The sequence below is a fragment of the Calidris pugnax genome, unplaced genomic scaffold (genome assembly GCF_001431845.1).
Source record: "Calidris pugnax isolate Ruff unplaced genomic scaffold, ASM143184v1 scaffold2, whole genome shotgun sequence".
Lineage (NCBI taxonomy): Eukaryota > Metazoa > Chordata > Aves > Charadriiformes > Scolopacidae > Calidris > Calidris pugnax.
The window spans coordinates 990,451-1,011,627 of record NW_015090766.1 but is presented as its reverse complement, the minus strand read 5'-3'; the positions used below and the strand labels follow the sequence as shown (position 1 = coordinate 1,011,627).

General features: G+C 40.1%; 1 protein-coding gene across 1 annotated transcript in view; it reads right to left on the bottom strand.

Annotated features, from left to right (window-relative positions):
• The window catches only part of NTRK2 (neurotrophic tyrosine kinase, receptor, type 2), a 212,503-nt gene that overhangs the window by 139,504 nt on the left and 51,822 nt on the right, over window positions 1-21,177 (bottom strand). The window contains exons 9-11 of the mRNA XM_014936305.1: window positions 19,442-19,474; window positions 14,290-14,390; window positions 12,956-13,055 (exon numbers count right to left, since the gene is read on the bottom strand). Of these exons, the coding sequence (XP_014791791.1) occupies window positions 12,956-13,055; window positions 14,290-14,390; window positions 19,442-19,474 (234 nt within the window). The remainder of the gene's footprint in view (window positions 1-12,955; window positions 13,056-14,289; window positions 14,391-19,441; window positions 19,475-21,177) is intronic.

Here is a 21,177-nt window from a genome sequence, read left to right as displayed (position 1 = left end):
TAAGAAACACTGAATTCTGAAGTCACCACTGTAACTAAGGTTCTTTTTTTTTCCCCTCATATTGAAGCAAAACAAACTGTTGATCAAGTTGTTGAACTGAAAGAAAGCATTTAAATTAAAGCATTTCCATAATATTGCTTGCTGCTCTGAATGCATTTTCAGGATTGTAGCAGAGGAGAAAGGTTATCAGTAGTCAGCTGCAATGGAATGAGCCCGAAAAAGACTGTGTATCTAAGTAGGTAAATCTGAAGTATCTAATTAAAATTTAAGCAAACTTGGGAGTTAGGACTGCTGGAAGAGGCACTGGGAAACTCTCAGAAGCTCTATGCCTTGTACTTAAAAGGCAAGTAATAAATTTAGCATGTAGGGGAGCTCAGTGGCAAAGAGATCACTGTTCCAAGGCCAGTTGGTGTACACAACAGTTCACATGAACAACCTTTTCTACAGCTAGTGGTCAGGGAGAACAGTTCTCAGTTTTATCCAGTATGCAATCAAAACACCCATCTGAAGAAGCATAGCTTGTACTTTGCAAAAATGTTGTCCTGGCTGCTGCGAGCACATCAAAGTGTGAAAGTTACCATCACTGCAGGACTTAAACATGAGGCAATGTCATTGTGATTAACAGCGAATGTCTACTGTGGCATGAATATTTTTCAAATTATACAGATAGGTCACAGCCAATTGCATAAAGACTGCAATCACACAGTAGGAATTCCTCCCCCTTTGGCACCACAAGGGTACGACTGTCACCTCAGACCTGTCACAGGCAACACCACACTGTGCTGTACCATCATGGTGGTGACACTTCATGCCACACAAGGAAGGTACAGGATGGCAGAATAAGACAAGTCTTCTCCTTGTCTCAAGAATACCAACTTTTCACAATTCAAATTTGGCACATTTGGGCCTGAATGTAACCAGACACAGCCTTCCAGTGCCTTCAGGAACACACAGAGTCTGACCTGAGCTCAGGAACTGTCTGAACACACCAAAGGGAAAAGCAGGTATTCAAACTATGAAAATCTCTGCGTGGCCCCAGGACAGTCTGAAACCATAAACGCTCCTCGGTCTCTGTGTTGGTTTGCTATCACGCTCCTCTTGCGTGTGCCACACGGCCTGTAGCATATGGTGCAAGATGCAGGTATAGGCTGCTTTGCCATGGAGCAAAAGGAAGAATTTTTCCTCTGGTTCCTCCGCACTCATGCTAGATCATCCAGTGAATCGGTGAATTGCACCCTAAATAAACTATAAGAAATTCCAAACTACCGCTTTGCTAAAATAAAGCTATGTGTACTTATTTTATATTATTTTTTATCAAAGCAAAAGGGTGATAAAGAGACAGAGAGAAGGAGACTTTCTCTCCCTTGCCAGTCTTCTTGTGTGCAGCAGGCATAGAATGCAAGAACAGCCATGTCAGGCCAACCAAGTGAATTATCTATTGCACTGCCTCTGACAGGGGCCAAAAGTATCTGCCTGAGGGATCATGTAAGCACAGAGCAAATGCATAGCCACACTTATCCATAATACCTTTGCAGCCCAAAGATTTCATGTGCCAGAGGTAATGAATTTGTTCTCAACAGCCGTATCGCTCAAACTCAGCCTCTGGGCAGGGAAGAGGCCCTGTGCCATTCACCTGGCTTACCATCTCCACCCACAGGGCACCTGGGGTTTACTGTGCCACTGGCAGGTTGCATGACTTCTTGTGATGGCAGCAGAATAGCCTGCGTTCATGTTTCCCTGGAACATGCGGGGAGAAAAAAACCATTTTGTGCAAGAGGCTATCCAGAGTGACCGAGGGATGTGAGAGCTCACAGGAAACCTCTAAGAGTATGGAAATGGGCAGAAATATTTAGCTGGTGGTAGCCACAAACGCAGAATTTCATTGCTTGTTTTAATTTAACCCTCAAGCAGCTGCAGCATGAGAGACATCTAACAAATGTGCAACTGCATCCGAGCCAGGTGAGGACCTAAACCATGGGCTGCTCTTAGAACATATCCCCACATGCCATAGGAAAAGGACAGGTAACGTTGCAGTTCTAGAGATCATGTGAGAGAACACTGTAATGACCCTCTCCAAAAAAATTGAGGGGTTTCAGGAAATTCTAGTTCAGACAATAATATGGAAAAATGAATATTTCTGTGAGGTACATTTCTGCTGCTGCCTGTTCCTACAGATCACAGAAATGCAACATTTTGAAAGGACACAGAGAGAGACTAGGCCACAAACCTTACTTGGAAGCCCTTGGGTAACACACATTGCAGCTGTGCCTGATCACTTCCAGATGAAACAAAGGGTTATTGTAACTCAATTAACTGATTTTTAAGGAGTGTTTCTCTCCAAGTTTGAATTACTCACAATGTCTTCTGAACAGGACCAAAGTTAAAATTTCTCCTGCTTTACCAGGCCACATAGAGCATGTCTCATGGGTGAGGTTGGATCTGTCGAATGTGGAGGCAAATCCATGAACACAGGCACTCCTCATAAGGGTTCCAAAAGAACCTCTCCAGCTTCCGTGTACTCTCTGGAAGGAAGTTGTGGCAGTGCTGAGATTGTGCCGTGCTAAAATGCCACAGCTGTAGGCTATCTTCTTCCCTCCTGTTACTCCATGAAGACAATGCACTTAAGAGCCGAAACAGATCTGAGGGGAAAGGTCTGAATTCTCAGATACGACAGCTCTGTATTATCATGCCATCAACACTCAGGGCGGCCAGGAAAGAAAAAGGCTGGTAGACGAAGGAGGACCACAGTCAGACTGCCTGGCCAAATTGCCAGGAAGAAGAGAAGCTTCACTTTTTAGTTTGTCATACTATCAGGGACACATGAAGGACTTTTTAGAAATACTTCTTGCATGTTTACATTACTCCAATTTGTGCTCCAGGCCATTCAGCTGCCCCAGGCAGTTGAAGAAACAGTGGCATTAACCTCTTACACTAAGAATAAAACTAACCTAGAATAAATAATAGTTATGAAATAGTGTGTGCGGTTTACTTCATTATAAATGACCCTATTACGTTGGTCCCACTCCACCACCTTTGTTAGGAAGCTCCAACAAAAATCAAACAGAACAAACTGGAAAGATTCCCAGCCCCTCATTTTTTTAATTTTTTTTTTTTTAAATCTCAAAGAAATAAGAATGACTTCATTTTGCTAGATCTGGTTTATCATTTCCATACTGGAAGTGCCAGCAATTCTTCCTGGTTTCTGATATTGGCAAAGTCAACAGAATTAAATGGGACAAAACAGAGCAGAGGATAAAAAGAAAGAATGAGAGACTCTTGTCTAAAAAGGCAATTCTGATTTTCCTGTAGGATGCAGAGAAGGTGTTAGGAGAAAATGGCCTTTGAAAATGGCAGCACAAAAAGTTACTCGGAAAAAGAGAAGACTATTCCCATTTCACTTCATCACTCATTTATGGGGAAAAAAGGCATTATTAAAAATATATTATTCTGATGCTTAACACTGGATTATCATCCAGGCTGAGGACTGAATATAGCCCTAATGTTTTAAGCAAATAATTGTGAAAGGCTAAAACAGAGGCCACCGTGAGGCAGAGAGACACATTTCTACCACACCAGTGAGGAAGCACTGGGGAGGTACAGTATCTCCAGCAAGAGAACAACTGAGAACAGCTATGAGTCACTCAGAAAAGGTGTGTTCAGCTACCCATAAAGAAAACACCTTGGGGAATTCATAGGCTGCAATGGTGGGGCTGTGTCAACAGTTAAACATATAAAGCTGCTCCCAGGTTGTAGATATGCTGGGAGATGACCAACATGCATCACTGTGTGTGCATGAAGAAGAAATATCAAAAGGACCTACTCATTCAAATTAAACAATCTTATGTGAACTTTTGACTAGAACTAAAACAAAACCTAAAGTGTTCCTTCTACTAGATATTCAAGCAGCTTGGCTATCTTTTGTCTAAATTTTTCTTTATTCCTGTGAACTTTTGTACTTCCTGAGTTCTTTCTAAGCAGCAACAGCATTCCTACCACAAGGGCTTTACAGCAATTCTTGTTCATTCTGAAAAAAGAAACTCCATGAAGCTTGCAAAAAAATCTATTCTTCATGCTTTTACCAAATATGCAGATCCAAAGACTGTAATGCCTTGAGTCTGTACGAACAGAACAAAGGCATCTTCAGATGCATTAAAGGAAGCTGTTGATAAAAGGCTACACCTGTGCGTTTTAGCAAAATCAGACAATCAAGAACAAGCAGTTTGCCTGATTGGGGGAAAGTTCAAATAGCCTTCAGAAAAGTTCTTGTTTGTGGGGCTTTTTCAGACAAATATGTTTGCCTGGAACATACTTAAACAAGTCTTCATTTTTTGTGATTTCATCCATGCCATAAGACACAGCTCCACTGCAGGAAGTAGAATGACAACAGCTGAGAGGAGAGATACAGCACACTCTTCCATGACAGCCAAGCACTGAGCTCATGATGAATCTTCCCTTGTTTTGCAAAATGCAATACTGAATGATTTTACAGGAATGAAACAAAAAAGGGCACTCCAACTGTACTCCACGGCATCTGCTAACAGAATTGGTAAGCAACCAACATGGCCAGACATTTAAAAACTGAACTTTATGAAGCGGAGCAATTGTATTATCTACTATTTAGGACAAGCACAGGGCTTGTTCCAAACTCAGAAAAAAAGGAACAAACAGACAAACAAACAAACAAAAAAACCGTCAGAGCTGCTAACAGTAATCAATACAGCTTGATCAAACGAAGAATCCTACATCAGTCTTTGAAAGCTGAGGAATGCAAATGGAAGGAAACTCACATAAAATCTGACAGGTATTGTAAAAGGGAGAGCAAAGTCCCAAGCAATGTATACATGTAATCCCTAATGGTGTTGTTCAACCAAGAGTCACATACCTGAGCCAAAGAATTTCCCTGAAAAAGATGTTGCTGTACTGTAAATAGCATGCAGTTTACTGTAACCTTGAAATATTTCCCTGTCTTCACAATTAAACCAATATTCCAAGGCAATACAGAACAACTCAGAAAGTGTCTTTGTCTGCATGACACTTTTATTTATCCCTTTTGTGTTCCTCTGTAGTGTGAGTCAACGTGTCGAATGACAGGACAAACTGCAATGGCCACAAACTGAAATAGATTAAATTCAATTTAAACGCAAGGAAAAAAAAATTGTACTGTAAGGGTGACTGAACAGTAGCACACACTACCCAAAGAGGTTGTGGAGCCTCTGCCCTTAGAACTATTCAATCCTAGCTGGTCACAGCCCTGAACAACCTGCAGTAGCTCGCCCTGCTTTGAGCGGGGAGTTAGACCAGATACTCTCAGAGTGTCTGCCAGCCTTAGCTGTTCTGTGGCAAGTCAGTACAGTATAAAAGCAGTAAGTGTTCACGCTTTGCACATCAGAAACAAAAGGAGAAACTCTGGCATCTGTAAAATAAAGACTTGTGAAGCAATGTGGATGTAGACTGAACACAGGGTTGAATCTCCGGAGTTTACACCTTTAAAACAGACTCTTCTCTTCTGCCACTATCATGGTCTAGGACCTGTGCTATTCCTGTGAGCCTTGGTTCATATCAAAGTAGAGCCCTGGCAACTATGATTTTCAGTTCTCCTCATTTCCACTGCATCCATTATTAGTCTAATTTTTCTTCAGTCTCTTTCCATTTTGTCTCTAAGCTGTCCTCTACTCAGCACCTTCCTGGTTCTCCAGTTCATTTCACTTCACGCACACCACTTCACTTCACTGCTTTACCCCATCACCTGCTTGTATACTTTTGGGGGGAAAGGGAGTAGAATACAACAGGTACTTCTTTACTCATGCTTTCCATGTAGTTTTGCTAGTAACAGACATGAGGCCTTAGGTAATTTTCCTGTGTTAATAATATCCATCAGTATAGTATTTTGAATTATGAAAAGCTCTCAACAAGTTAATAACTCCTTTTCTGCCTCAGTCATCACAAGTAAGTTCGAATTTTGCAACCAAAGGACATCACAGTCAAATGCACCATCTCATCACTAAAAAATCCCCAGCTTCAGATTTAAGATGTCTTCCTAAATCCTTTGTTATATATGGGGCATGTTGTCCACTGGCTTGTTCCTACTACAGAATCAATCGTAGCTACGTTCCCCTTTTATATCTTGCACTTTAAGATTAGACTCAGGAAACTAGTAGAAGACAGGAACATAAATCTGAGACCTAAAGACTAAATGTTATATAAATAATAATGATGTAAAGCTAGAAATGCCTAAAATTATGTTCTGATAGGGGGACAGTGCCGCAAAATAATGCTTAAGAGGCACCTCTTTATTGGAACACAAGAGAATGGAAGCTTAAATATTTTATCTTTGTAAAATCCTTTACACAAAATTACTTTCACGAATCAGTTCATAAGAACTCTCATTCATTGAAGTACTTATAGCAAGTACTTTGCTTCTTCAGAGTAAGGTACTCCGAAGAATTAACAACTCTATCTTCCAAATGTTCATGTGATAAGGAAAGATTACTGCCCCCATTATACAAGTGCACCTGAGAGACAATTTGTGTGATCTGCCCGTGACTGCAGGGACTGGAATGCCAGTGTCAAATAAAAAAAATATCTTTCTGTGTGTGGTTCAGATGAACAAAATCATCATTGCCTTTACATGTCTACTCACTAAAAATACTGTGGATTTGAGCACAATAATTTTTTTCTACATCTTATCTTACGACATTGACTCACATGAATTAATCCTTCTTTTATATTCAGCTCATTGACTAAATAATGAAATATTATAAAGACATTAAAAGACCAACACACACAGAATCAGCATTTGGGTAGGTACAACAGAGCACAAAATCACTTCTATAGGTACAAATGGAAACTCAACAAGTTCAGGATTTCAGTGACTTGATGAAGGTCAAGTAGTAAGCAAGTTCCCAAGCTCCAAACTGATCTTAATTATCTGGCAAACAAGGCAAAATCATCCAGGAAGATCTCACTTCCAGCTTATTGCAGACCAATTTGAACATTAGATCATATTTGTCAAATTGCAGGTCTTTGCCCAAGATGCAGAGCTTTTATTTTGTACATGGTTTAGAATCAGAAAGAGTAAAGCTCTTCTGTTCTAACTGCACTTCATTCTCCTTGTCTACAAGCAACCCAATTGCTTAAGCGAGACATGTGATAACACATGAGTTAATAATAAACAGAACAGCTCCCCCTTTTCCCCTATCAGTACTTCATACCATCTAAACTCTCCAAAACCTGAAAGCTTTGACCACTAACATGAAGGAAACAGTGTTTGAAGTCCCTTGCAATCACCCCCTTGCCCACAACATGGAGTTGAGTAAAATGTATAAAGGCAGAGAATATAACAACCATTTGCTATATGCTTACAGACAAGTAAGACAGAAAAGATTTCTCCTGCTGGCCCAAAAGAATATGCAAAAGCCTCAATAAATGGTCATGTTCAGAAAGAATCATACAGCACCCCACTCTTACCTGGACAGCGCTGTATTTAAAGTCACATAAATATGATTACTCGGGTAAATGAGGGCTAAAGACTTTTTTTCATCATGGATACATTGTGTCAGAATGACAATATTGCTTTGTAAGGAGGTTTTTATCATGAAGTTGCACAGTGCTTCTTACCCAAACTAAAATACTGTGAGGCAACCAAGAAATATGCTGCAACTGAAGACAAGTTCCAAGTTGCCCTCTCCTCTACTGTCTTTTGGATCAGAGCTCAATAACAAGAGTTTACAAGCAAAAAGAATACACTGAATGGCACACAGAGAAGGAAAAATATTCCACTACTATGAATGTGCTCCTGTTGGAATAACCAATGCTTTTAATTAAAAAGTTTTTAACGAAGTTCATGGCCCAACATAAAAGTTACAGAAATTACTTGTGAGAAAAAGCTACCAAGAAGTAGGAGAAAAGACCCTGTTCTGACTTGGCAGGCAAAAGTTATAGATGTGTTCATAAGTTTTAATCAGCTTGGTGAGAGAGCACTGCATCCTGACTGATAGTCTATATTTTAAATTTACACTAAAAAATGATGACAAGCAGCTAGCAGGGGCTTGAAGGAAAGGTAGTATTTTGGGGTGTTTGTCCGAAAAGAAACACTGTTTTCTTTCTTAAATCAATGTACATGATCTCATCACCTGATCAGAGAAAGACAAACTTCTGTACCCTGATCTGGAAAGACTTGAAACAGTGAAAGGCGCAAAGCATTCATAGTCATGACTTATGTTTAGACATGGTAGGTAGGTCAGAACTTGAGGAAGCAGAAGCACCTTTCAATGTGTGACACCCAAGCCCATAGACACAAGAAAATAGCTGGCACTGCCTAAGTATTATAGGAATTTCAGATTCAATTCATTCCCTTACCTTTGCACTACTGCACGCAGCTCACAGCACTGACAGAAACTTCATACAGACATTCAAAAAAAGACCCTCTTACCCCAAAGTGATTAAGTACACATATGTTTCCCTCTACTTCTGTCACATCTTATTTGTTAGCTTCTTAAAAGACAGAAGGGACTGCTTTGGGGAGGAATGGGTTCCCTCTCCTTTCTGGTTTTGGTAAAACCTACAGAAACTCCATTTATCTCTACAGTAAAGCAGATACAATAATAGTCTTATGATACGATAATAGCACATGGATACTCTGTGCTAAAATTTACCACAGCTCAAATCTGCAAAAATGTTTTCATCCTTTTAACTGAATTATGCCATTTCAAACTTTATCCATTGATTTATCTTCCATCAGTTTCCTCCACATTTCCACTCACACTTAGTGGCATGCTGCTATATTAACATCTGCAAACTGTGTATCAGGTTGGTTATGTTGCAACTATTTGTTTATTTACATTTCTTTTTCAACACAGGAAGTACAATAAAACACGACTAGAATTATACTTCCACAAATCCACTCGGAGTTCACAAGCCTTCCCCTGCCCTCTCTACTCCGATTCTCTTGTTATTTTTCCATTTCATAAGCTGGTGAGATGGAGTCAGAAATAGACAAAAAATTATAAGAGCTGTCTTGGCAGCCTTCAGTGAATTCCCACCATAAGCACTCTCACATCCTCCAGCAAGCAAGTCAAGGTGTTTTGTGAGAGCAACCCACAAATCTTAATGAATACATTTAAGAAATTAACTGAAGCTTTGACCATTTATGTTGCAGCATCTTGTAAGGGTCTGAAAACCTCACCTCCAGATTCAAGCAATCAAACGCAGCTTTTCACTCAAAAGTCTTGTCAACAAACAGTGTATAAGAAGGTGATTTAAATGTACACAAGCAAAGAAATAGAATTATATTTCACCAGCTGCTCTGATAAATTTTGAAATGGAAGTCCTGAAGTCTAGCACAACATGAGTTTATCCACAGATTAGAAAGAACTATATTGGCTTTTTTGTGCTAACTCTACTTTAAGTCACTTCTAGCACAATTCACACACCAGTTCTGCTTTAATACTGTTCCTGAAATTAATAATCAGAATCTGCTATGTCCTCAGCTCTAAAAGACAGAGTGAAAAGAAGCAAGGCAAGAATTAAAGCAATTGCCTCTTACGGGTCAACCCAACTTCAACCCAAATCCAGACCATCACAAACAAAATGTTTTTGTTTTGTTACTGGCAGTGAATGAGTGCTTTGCTTGTCCTCCTTTACTCCATTACTACAGTTTGGAAAGGTAACTGAGTGAAATGAACTTATCCCAAGTTGTCCCCTCAGTTGAAATACACAAAACATAGACAGAAGCCAAAAGACAGAGTTATTTTATGCAGCTTTTCAACAGATCCTGATAGAGATTGATCAGTACTGCCAAAGTACCGGAAGCTACCGGAGGACCTGGTGTTCCCTGTCACATAAAAAGGACTCTTTTCTGCTCAGTACAGTAATGGAAAGAAGACAACAGGGGAATTTGAGCTACGTGCAATCTATGCGGCTCTTCAGCATGTGCAGCGCTTCCAGGTACAGGCAGCTCCGATGCAGCGTTATCTCCGACACAACTGCCAGCTCCACATCTTTTTCTGGGGACACTATCACTGCCACTGACACACTCTAACCGTGCTTAACCTCTTTAAGCACAGAAGGACTCAGCAAGGACTCTGTCTAAAAAGTGGGAAGATGATGCCCATGCAAAGATGCGATGGCATTTAAAAATGAGGCATAAAACAATGTCTTCAAGAAGCTGCAGATGCCTGCTGTGAACCCAAATGGGGTGAAAATTTCATCCTTTACATAAAGACATTTCCTACGGAACACAGAGTGCTGATTGCCTATTCAAACATTTCTTTTTCTGATTTTCAGTGGAACATTTTTTTCCCTTTTAGTACATGGTTACATGAAAAATACCACTGAGTGTCAGCTTGACTGCTCCAGTTACTGAGTGACTATTTTGGTTTTTTCCAAATTGCTTGCTGAAGAAAGGTGGGGAGATGTTTAATGACAGGGTGTCTGAGGTGACTGTGTTGTGTTCTCACAAGAAAACTGAAAAATGAAGCACAGACTCTTGTGTTTGATGTAACTCAGAAGTTCCTTCTTAAGAATTCAAAAAATAATTAATATATTGGCAAAGATTTGTAAAGTATTTTTTATCTTGTTTTATAAATATTTTCAGTGGCAATCTAGGCATTTTATTCCTTCCCACTTCCCCACTAAGACTGTTTATTAAACCACCAATTATAACATGATGTCTGTATGCTAAGTTGTGACTAACTTTGCTGACACTGAATTCAATGGCAAATCACTCAAGGAGTTCACAGGTACCTGGTTTGATCCTTTTACTCAGAATTTCCAAGCTACGTTTTTCAAATGTATTGAGCTGATTAACACTGACTGCAAAAAATTTCTCTTCACCTCTGCCTTATTTTCCTCATGTTTAAATACTCCAGGCCCTTTATCTTCATTTATAAATTCTCAATATATAGTTATGCTGCAGGCTTTTCAGGGAAGGTAATATTTTATTATTAGCCTGGGTATTACATATCGATATCGTGTTCTAATCTCATGTCTTTAAATATTGCTTTAATATAAATTCAGTAATACTGATGATGATAAATGGAGAGAGTGTTTCTGGGCCTTTGGACTATGGATAGAAGCAAACTGTGAAGCTCAGGTGTGAACACAAACTTTGGAGAATTTTGAGGTTCACTTCAGGAACAACAAGGTCACTTCTTTCTAATGAAACATTCAACAGTTATTTGTAGCTCACAGTGACATTTCACCATTACCACATATACTATGCCTGTGATTAGTTTTTGAAGGAGTGTACCTGAACTGTGAACCTATTTTTCTGATCTTCCCAACTGGTCAAATTTAAAGAATAAAATAAACACTATATATGAGGTTGTTGCCTTTTCATAATTTCATATAGTCGTCTCCCCAAAAGTTTATCCTTACTATGAACTACATGGACAACTCTGCAATAAAAATCCACCGAAGTCAAACTATTTTTATGACAAAAGTTGTAACTGAAGGTACTAAAACACAACCACCATGTAAGGCTTAACATGTTACCACATAAAACACAACTTTGTGCATTCTGCCTCAGGGTAGAGTTTACTTCCTACTTCCTCCAATAATATTGTTGGAATATTTAATGCAAATTTTGAAAATTCTAACAAGCATTCAGCTTTCAAGAGCTAATGTCAAATATCTCTCATTGTTGCTCTCATTTACCTTCTGCCTGGTCCAGCTCTCTAAATGCAACTCAGAAAGCTTCAGACACAAATAAAATTTACATTGAACTGTTGTTCAGTCACAAAAGGTTTCTTCTTGTCTTTGGCCAAAACTCTATCCTGCTGGCTCCATCCTGCTATTCAGGATATTTCATTATGACTGTCCTCTTTTAATGCTAACCCAAAGAACAGAAACCATGTCAGAGCAGATGGAGAGAAAAGGTTAACATCACATCAAGCTAATCTGCACCAACTACATTCCTGCTCCACTCAAATCTCATTTGTTCCAGAAACTCTCCTCTAAATATAATCTAGAAAAAAAAATACACGGTAGATACCTCTGAAAAGAGCACTTGTCAAGAGCAAGTAAGGGTTACCAAAATATATATCTATGTGGTACTATGTCATAAGCACAGGCGAGGGAAAGGACATGCAGTTAACAGCAGCCTATCAAAAGATTACTTACCACCATCTCCACAGACCCTTTAACTACACAACTTAAGAACAAAAGCTTATCTTCTTTAACACACAGCAAAGCACCTTCTAGTCATCCCAACAAGACAGCAAGTATTTTATTTTTTTTAAATACAATTTCACCCACATCACCAGACACAAACTGATGATAGAAGTAAAAGAATACAGGAATGGTGTTGTTGCTGGTACCTCCATGTTACACATACCTTCATCTAGCTGTAAAATAAATAAATTAATAAATAGGAGGGCTGAGATTTCCCCCTTCCACAGGAACATGAGCACTTGCCACTCTCTCTGGTTGCTACTTCCCAAGATACAAACAGAAGCTGAAGAAAATGCATGTCAGAAAGCACCACCCTGTCATACACAGGATCTACTGCAAATACACTGTCCATTTTTGCCATTGTTTCCTGATGAATCTATCACTTCAATGTGACATTTGTAGTATGGTCTGAAGTACCACTTACATACAGCATGGAGTCTCATCAAATTGTGGTAATCAAACTCATATCAGAATAAATTTCATTTCTTATCTTCTTCCTACCTACCCTGAGTCAAGTACTATTTTACTCCATGAAGTGTCCCAGGGGGCTTTACAGCAGAAGAGAGAGAAATAGGACTTGTCATAAGAAAAAAAAAGAGAAGTAGAAGAGTTTGATCCAAAATTCTACATCTGCCTCTGCACTTACTTACCTGATGAATAAACAAAATACTACATGTGATGCCACTTAGAATCTAGTTATTTTGACTGCTCTTAGTGCAGAAACCTATAGAATCAGCTCATACAACTCACAATTTCGGAAGGTATAAAAAACAACCCTGCTTACCTTTCATCCCAAACTTAGAGTGTCTTCCAAACTTCAGAATGATGAGCATTATTACTAAGCCAGTGCACACCAGTGCTGCAATTCCCACCACAACATACACCTAAAAAAAGAGGACACAAACAGATCTGCTTGTGTTGTTCTCATGACCTTCAAAGCACGCATTCAAATTAACCCAGTTAGGTAAAGAGACTCATTTCAACTGGGAAACATTTGCACTCAGATCAAAGAGTACAGAAAACAGCCACTTGTTGAGGTTTCTTCTGTCCTGCAGAGAACAGAGATTCAGACACCTCTGAGAACAACTTTTCAACATCCTATACATTCAAGGCAGGTGGGAGGGCATACACACCACCCCTTTTCCTTCCAGCAGAGTTATAAGAAAACACATAAAAGAAGCATATAGGAAAAAGGTTTTTACAGTGAGAGTGGCTGAACACTGGTACAGATTGCCCAGAGTGGCTGTAGAGTCTCCATCCCTCAGGATATCAAAACTAGAGTGGACAGAATCCTGAGCAACCACGCTGGTCCCGCTTTAAGCAGGAGGGATTGGACCAGAGGATTTCCAGAGGTCCCCTCTCAGCTGTTCAATGATTCTGTTATTTGATGAGATGAGATTCTCTGGGATCCTCCCAATATTTTAGCACAGTGCCCCAACTCATGAACGCACATGCTCTCCACTGACTGATACTTTGTGGAGTCACTGATGCAGGGAGGTTGCTGTATCAACCAGACTGGCTATCTGCTCCCAGTTTCCAGCAATTCAGTTCAGGACAGCATGAGAGGCAAGGCAGCAAAGGAGGAGGCATACCAATTCAGCTACTTTTGCTAAAATCTACTGCAAATTATTTGATCAAAAATCTACGTGAAATCATGTTTTAAAAACATACAATTAGAACTTGAAAGTTCATTGCAGCACATCTCCTCTTTAAGGAGGAGCTGACTCCAGGACCAGAATTCAAACAACAATCTTCAAATTACTTTGGAAGTCTTTGTTTTGTAAATAAAGAGTTGCTCTCCTTGGCTAAAATTAGAAGCAATGTCTTAGGCTAAAAAATCACAGTTAATTGTTCAGAAAAGCATGGAACAAAGTAAATAGCAATTTTACTTGGACTAAAAAGTGATTCACTCTTTCAGAAAAATGGGGGGAGGGTAAGAGTGGGGAGCACTGATTTTCTTTTTTTTCCTTTTTTTTTATTCTGAGTTTTGACCAGAACATACTAATAGCTCCGGTGTTCTGGTAGCTCAGGGTCCTATTACAACCTGCGCAGTTTTGTGAGTTGTACAGCCAGGAAGTCCACCAAGATTACAGATCAGGAAACAATGCATATACTTACAGTGATGCTATCTTCATTCTCTTTGTTGGAAACATCCGTAGAAGTGATTTGATTACTGTTATTTGTGGTGTCTCCGAGATCATTAGGCGTGGTTTCATACTCTTAGGAAAGAAAAAAAAGGTTACTTTTATAATTTTGTAGTCTTAGAGATGAAAGGGTTGTCTTTGTTATTTCTGCTCTATAAGATGGAAAGGCCACTAACAACTCTCAGGACTCCGAGCTCTTTGGAAACAATACATAATTGCTAAAGTAGCTGGAACATTTTGGGGGTATCCCTGTGGCAGATAATCAAAAAATGTGTTGTGACTAACAAACTTGAAAAGAGAAGCGATCCGTACCACAATGTGTATCTTCACTGGAAAAACTAGAGTTAAGTAAGAACTCCATCCATAAAGCTATTTTTATGCACTTCTGACTTTCCATTAAAAATGAAAGACTGCTCTCTACACTGAACTTCTCCAACCTTGTTTTCAGCCAAATATAGGACAGTCTTACAAATTAACTTGGGGACCTTTGTTTAGCTGAGAAGAACTTGTCAGATAGGGTTTTAGCCAGTTTTTTACTTTCAAATGTGAAATAGCCATTTTCTTCATTTAAAAAAAATGAAAAATACTGTTCATGCACAGAGGTTACAGTCTGGCATTATAAACTGTCATACAGATAAACCTGTGAAAAAATTAAGTGCTTGAGATGTTTTGAAGAATTTTGATTTATCAAAATAATCTCACTGACAGATCTGCAAGGGTGAATCCAGAACTATTCCATCAAACAAGTGAACATGGCTTAATTATTTAGAATTATTTAAAAACGATACACAGATATTTACAGCCCATTTGACTCCTGTCAAAATTTTTCAAACCAGATAAAAAAAATTAAATAATGTACACATGAACTTAGAGAAATGGGCATTATAATAAAATTTTAAAATGCATATATTTTATGATTACTTCTGAAAATATATGTAGCATTTCAATCTTATGACTGTAATGTGTAGAGATGAAAGAAACAAACAAGGGCAATAACTGCATCTATTACGAAATGCACCTCCAGCATTGTAATTTAAACTTGCAATTAACTGCGTATTTCCTTACACGTTTTGATTAAAATCAGTGCCGTAAGCCTACCAATTAAATTATAACTGTGAATCCGAAAAGGCAGAGCGCAGAGGCATAGCTCTCACTGGCTGCAGAGGCAGGAACTCTTCACACTGCAGAACTGCTGCTGAGAAAGGGCAGGGAGGGCCTGCATCTTGGTAGAGTCGATCTTCTTTAGCTCCCAAGGCCATTTTGGAGAGCTCAGTTGGCAATGCTATCAACAAGCTGCATTGAGCTTTTGATCTTCATGCATGCACGAACACATTTGCTTCCTACAAAGCACTTGGCAGGCTGCAGATTTTTCGGTATTTGAAGCTATGCAGCTACTTCTGGCACCAGTGTTACAGTCAGTACAGTCAGGTTGTCTAATCAGCTCCCATAGTCTTTTGGCTCTACACCATACATGTGAGGAACTCTTCCAAGCCAAAATACATATTAAGTACACAAAGTTTTTATGAGAAACAAAATTTAATTTCCTGGTCTTTTACAGTTTGAATTCTCCAACCCAGCACTGCATCTCTATGCCTACAGCTTCCTACGCAGCAAGGTCAGAAGAGTAGCCACGGGCAAATGAACAGCACTCCTTACTCCAGGCAGCACAAACCCTGCCTGAATGGCTCACCTGTACAAGCGTCCTGGGAATTTGGACAAGGTGCTGTGCAGACTTGCTGTGACTACACGCTTTGCCACAGCCAACACTGTGACTACACACTTTGCCACAGCCAACACTGTGACTACACGTTTTGCCACAGCAAAGGAGGAAGCTTCTGCTTCATTCATTTGCAGGCAGCGCGTGCTTCATAACAAGCGTATCAGCCTACAAGATTGGGAAAATCTTCACAAAGATAGTTTTGACCAAACTTACATTTAAGGCAGCTTTATAAGACCAATGTATAAAACAGATATTTAAAGCCTTTGCTGCTCTGGCTCTGTAATCCAAACTTTCATGAGGGAAATATTTTTACTCCTAATTTTACCTGTAAATACCAGTGAGCAAAAGCTCACTATTTGCAGTTCTGTTTATACCCATGTCTGTACTAAGCTACTGGAAATCACACCCTGAGGGACTAATCGAACTATGCAGAGTGTTTCAGGTTTCTGGTCTGTGAATCCTCTGAGTGCACTTTTATATTAAAATGGGCAAGAGCTAAAGTAGGCCCCATCAGTACACTGTATAACTGCGAAGTTATACATTGCCATTCCCAGCTGTATAACTGCGAAGTGCTCGCATGTGAACCAGTGCCAGATCTTCAAAGCCTCTTGGAATGGGTGAGCCAGGCAAGGAAAACACGCACAACAGCTACCCAGCCAAAACTGGGCGATTCTGAGTTAAACAAATCCCTGTTCACTTCACTGTGAAATCCTGACATGGACACTGAGCACTCCGGTACAGACAGGGTCACGCCTCTTGACTCATACATGCTATGTGGGACTCCCATCGCTTCAGGGCCAGGTTCTCCAATGCCGCCTACCTCAGGCAGCCACCTGTGACCATGCCAACTGCAGTAGATCGCATCTGAGGCTGGGAGGTGTTTTGCAGCCATTTTACAAACCTGGGACGCAGACAAGAGCACAGTCACACCAGCTCCAGGAAGGTCTCTGGGGCTGGGTGATAGGGAGCACATTGTCTCCCTCATGTTCACAGCTATGTCAGAAGCAGGAGCCTGGTGCAGAGATGTCAACGCAGAGCCAAAGAAGTTGGTGCTGCATTCGATCTCCTGCTCAGCCCTGGCTGAGTCGCTTCGTTTCTCTTGGTGACTTTCCAGATGGGGCTGGGATGGCCTCTCCTCCCCGTCTTTTCCACCAGGCAAGTCAGAGGCACTAGTAGCTTCTCTGTGCTGTGTGCCCTGGCAACCACCATGTCACGCAGCCTGCTGTGACCTCACCAGTTCTTCTGTCTCCCACTGCACGCTCAAAATGCCCAACGGAAAGCGTTTGGGAACCACCTTCCGTGGAGCACAGGACGCAGAAAGGCGGTCAGTTCCCAAGGTACAGACCGAACTCAGCCATGGAGGACTTGGCTCTGTGCAGAGGGGTACTTGAGGCTGGGATCCCCTGCCCTCCACCACCTCCCTCTCCGCCTCCTCACAGCCCAGCCCTGCTTGGCCATGGGCACTGCTAAGCTGGGTCCACCCATGGGCTAGTGGCCCAGGGCTGGGTCCAATGTCCAGGGCTGGGGCTGCCCTGGTGTCCCCCTGCTCCTGGCTGGGGTGCTGGGACGGGCCTGGCTGCCAGGCCCTGCCCTAAGGGATCCCCATGGGGAGGCCCTGGCCCCACAATGCCCCGACACTTTGCAGCTGCCATGGCCAACGGGCTGACAGACACACAGCTAGTCCAGTCCCAGCAGGGTCAACTCCTCTGCCACTGCCTCCACCCTTCACGCATCCACAATATGACTAGCACAGAGCTTGGAAAGATGCACTTTGAAGGGAAAAGGGACTGAAGGGAAAAGCGCTTTAAAACTTTCTTACAACGTAACCCATGTTGCAGATAAAGAGGTTAGCACAGAGAGAGAGCAGTCTGAAAAAAAAAAGTCAAGAAAACCGCTCGGTCTCTGAGGGAAGCTCATCTCAGGGGTCCACCCCACTGTCAGCCATGCAGGCAGTAGTTCTCTGAGGAAGTAGCAGTTCCTAGACTTTCTATCTGGCCTCATTTATTCACCTCACTAACTGGGCTCGTGGATTTGGAATAATTAGGGAAATACTCTGGACTACAAAGTGTTTCTCAAAGAAAGCACTGAGTCAGTGAAACAAAGATCAAAGACAGGAGTTTCAAACAGCAGAAAGAAAAGACAGGAATAAAAAGGAAGGCTGCTTTCATTAGGACTAGGTCTTGTAGTCCGTGATCTCCTAGTGCAACTGGAAGCGCACATCTCAGCAGAAACCTACCCAAGTCAACCAAAACACAGCACTCACATAGTTAAAAGCCATATACAGGTATCATACATATATCAGGTATATACTTGATAAACAGCTCAATCAAGATCTTCGTGCATACATCTTATATAATACAACACATGTAAGAAATTGTGCAAACCATCACCACCTTCCCACCCACCCCCAAAAAAAAAGAATTTGGAAAGAGAGGGAGGGGAAGCTATCCTTTAGTATTTCTAAGCACTAAAAGCCAAATTGATGCTTCACTTGCACATTTGCTAAAGTTTAATGACATGGAATGGAATCAAAGCAATAACATTTAAATCAGCTTAAGGAAACTTGACTCATGGGCCATTTCATCCAAATAAAACGTACTCCTAAAAGGATCCAGCTCCTGATGGAAGCTAAAGAGTATTTGGATATGTTGGTTAGGCTGGACTTTCCTGCTCACCAGAAGTATACCAGAAGTATACCAGAAGTACTATCAAAAACTAGCCAGTTGCTTTTCATTCTGCAGCTTCTCTTCTAGTGCACATGGGCTCTCACTAGGTACAGACCAAAACATTATGCTTAACTAAAAAACTAATGTGAACACTGCGTCATCAAATGCTCTGGCACACACTCAGATATCACCGAGTTGATGGTCTGCTTATGCAAGAGAGATTAAGGGAAGGTACAAATTGGCGGACAGAGCAAAATAAATTGCCTACAGGAAAACTTACTTGTGCCAACCTCATTTTTAAGTGGGATTTAGGGGTACATTTTTGGCGGCAAACAAGTATTGAATCATTGCTGAAAAAATAAACTAAGTTATATAAGAAGAAATCACAAACTCTCTTTCCTCCAAGAAATGCCTCCAAAATGGTCACAAAAATCTCATGCCTGTGAGCTACATCAGACAACTGTCATCCTACAGGATCAACTGCAACCATTCATTTCAGTGGATTTATGCTTCTCCTAACGTTGAATCAAAAGCAGCAGAGTAAGTAAAACGTCATATTGCTTTCATTTATCTTAAATAATATAAGGCAGGAGAAGAACCAAAAATAAAAAGTACCTTTTAGAACCGTGTTATAATAAGTGCCATTTCAATTTAACTGAGCCTGACATTCAATCTTTTAATGGTTTCAGTTCCTTCATTTCTATCATTAAAAGAAAAGAAAAAGGAAATCAAATATGTACCATAAACGTCTGGATCCACAATTGGGCCACTACCTGTACATGGAGAAGAGAAAAAAGAAAGAAAAAGCCTTTGTAAATAGATTGCAAATACTGGAAGAACAAGAATTTCTTTAAGAGTTGACATGTTATTTGCAATAGCAATAATCAGAACCTACACAAATGCAAAGGAAGATCAATGCATTGCAGTATCTGTTTATCAGATAACATTTACAACCATCTTAGAGCTATCCCAAAGGTTAATATTTTGCTTCATGTGAAACAGCTAATACAAAGGCAGTTATATTTCCCAAGTGGGCAAAATTTTGCTTTCCACTGTTAATGTATATCTGGAATAAGTGCAAGAATAACTATTCTTGTTGAAAAACGAATTGTAAAATTCTCCCTGAACTAGTAGAAAATACTCCCTGACCTTAAGTATTAGCAGAATTCATGACCATTAAAAAATATTGACTTTTACCTGGTCAAAATTTTTTGCTATTGAATCACCATGAGAGCAGACAGCTGTGAGCTGGCAAGTTAAGGGCTAGAGGTAGCAATGACCTAAGCAGCACCATTTCATTCGCTCTGTAAAAGGATGCTTCCAAGAAGCCAGCTGCACAGCTGATACACAGACTCTTACAAAAAGAGTCAGATGTCTCAAAAGCCAGCCTTTACACAGGCAAATGGATATCCATCTAGTCTACACTTTTCTAAATTTTACTAGTTTCAGTTTGCAGCTTTTTCTAATTACTGCACATATGTAAGGCTGAGCACATATGTGAGTATAATGCATAGAACGCCCACTGAAATTAGTGTACTATTAGACTATTCCTGCTTTGAAAGATATTTGTGTTGTATGTCAACATACTCATTCATTCTGGTCTACAATATATTTATAGCACAGCTTATGTAGTAGGCTCCTAATCATCTCTTCCATATTTGTACTCTTTCGTTCATTTGGAAATAAAATTAACAGATAGTTAAAATCTCTGAGGATGAGTCAAACTTCAAAAAGCCTAATTCTGTTTATAGTACTATACAGTAAATCCACAGCAGTGGCATTACACTGGCATAAAGCCACCATGAAGTATGACCAGAACACCGTTGTTTCTGCTTAGGTTAACAGCATGAGAACCTGTGCTGAAAATACTAAGCAGAGTTGCAACCTATTTGCACAATGGCAGCAGATAAATAGGTTTGTTTTTAAATGCATTTGAAGACATTATAATATCCAGACATATAGGTTAATAGACGCCATAAGAACTGTCACGTCAATCTGCAAAAATCAGTAACAAACAAGTGAAGCAAGCTTGTACTGTTTGTCCTCAAGCAATTTCTGACCAGGGTTTTCTGCCCATAAAAGTTCATAGACTCATTTTTTCCAGTATAAAACATCCATCTAAAAGACAGTATTTCTAATTTACCTTCTGTAATCTGAGGGGAAAAAAAAAAAGAAAAAAAATCCCAGGCCTTTATTCCTGAGTTAAATGGCAACATCTTTGTTACTGTTAACCAGAATTTGGATAAAGTAATCAGATTAGTTTAACCCCTAACTCATGCCAGGGATACAAACGAGGGATATAGGGATATAAACTGTACGTCATCAATTCCATTCAAATACCTTTTATATAACTAAATAGATCACTTCAAATAAAATTACAAAAATCAAGATGCTGGATGAGACCCAAATTTTTATTTAGCATTCCCTACATAGAAACTTATCTACTCAATCATCAAAACATCAGTTGAAGCTACTT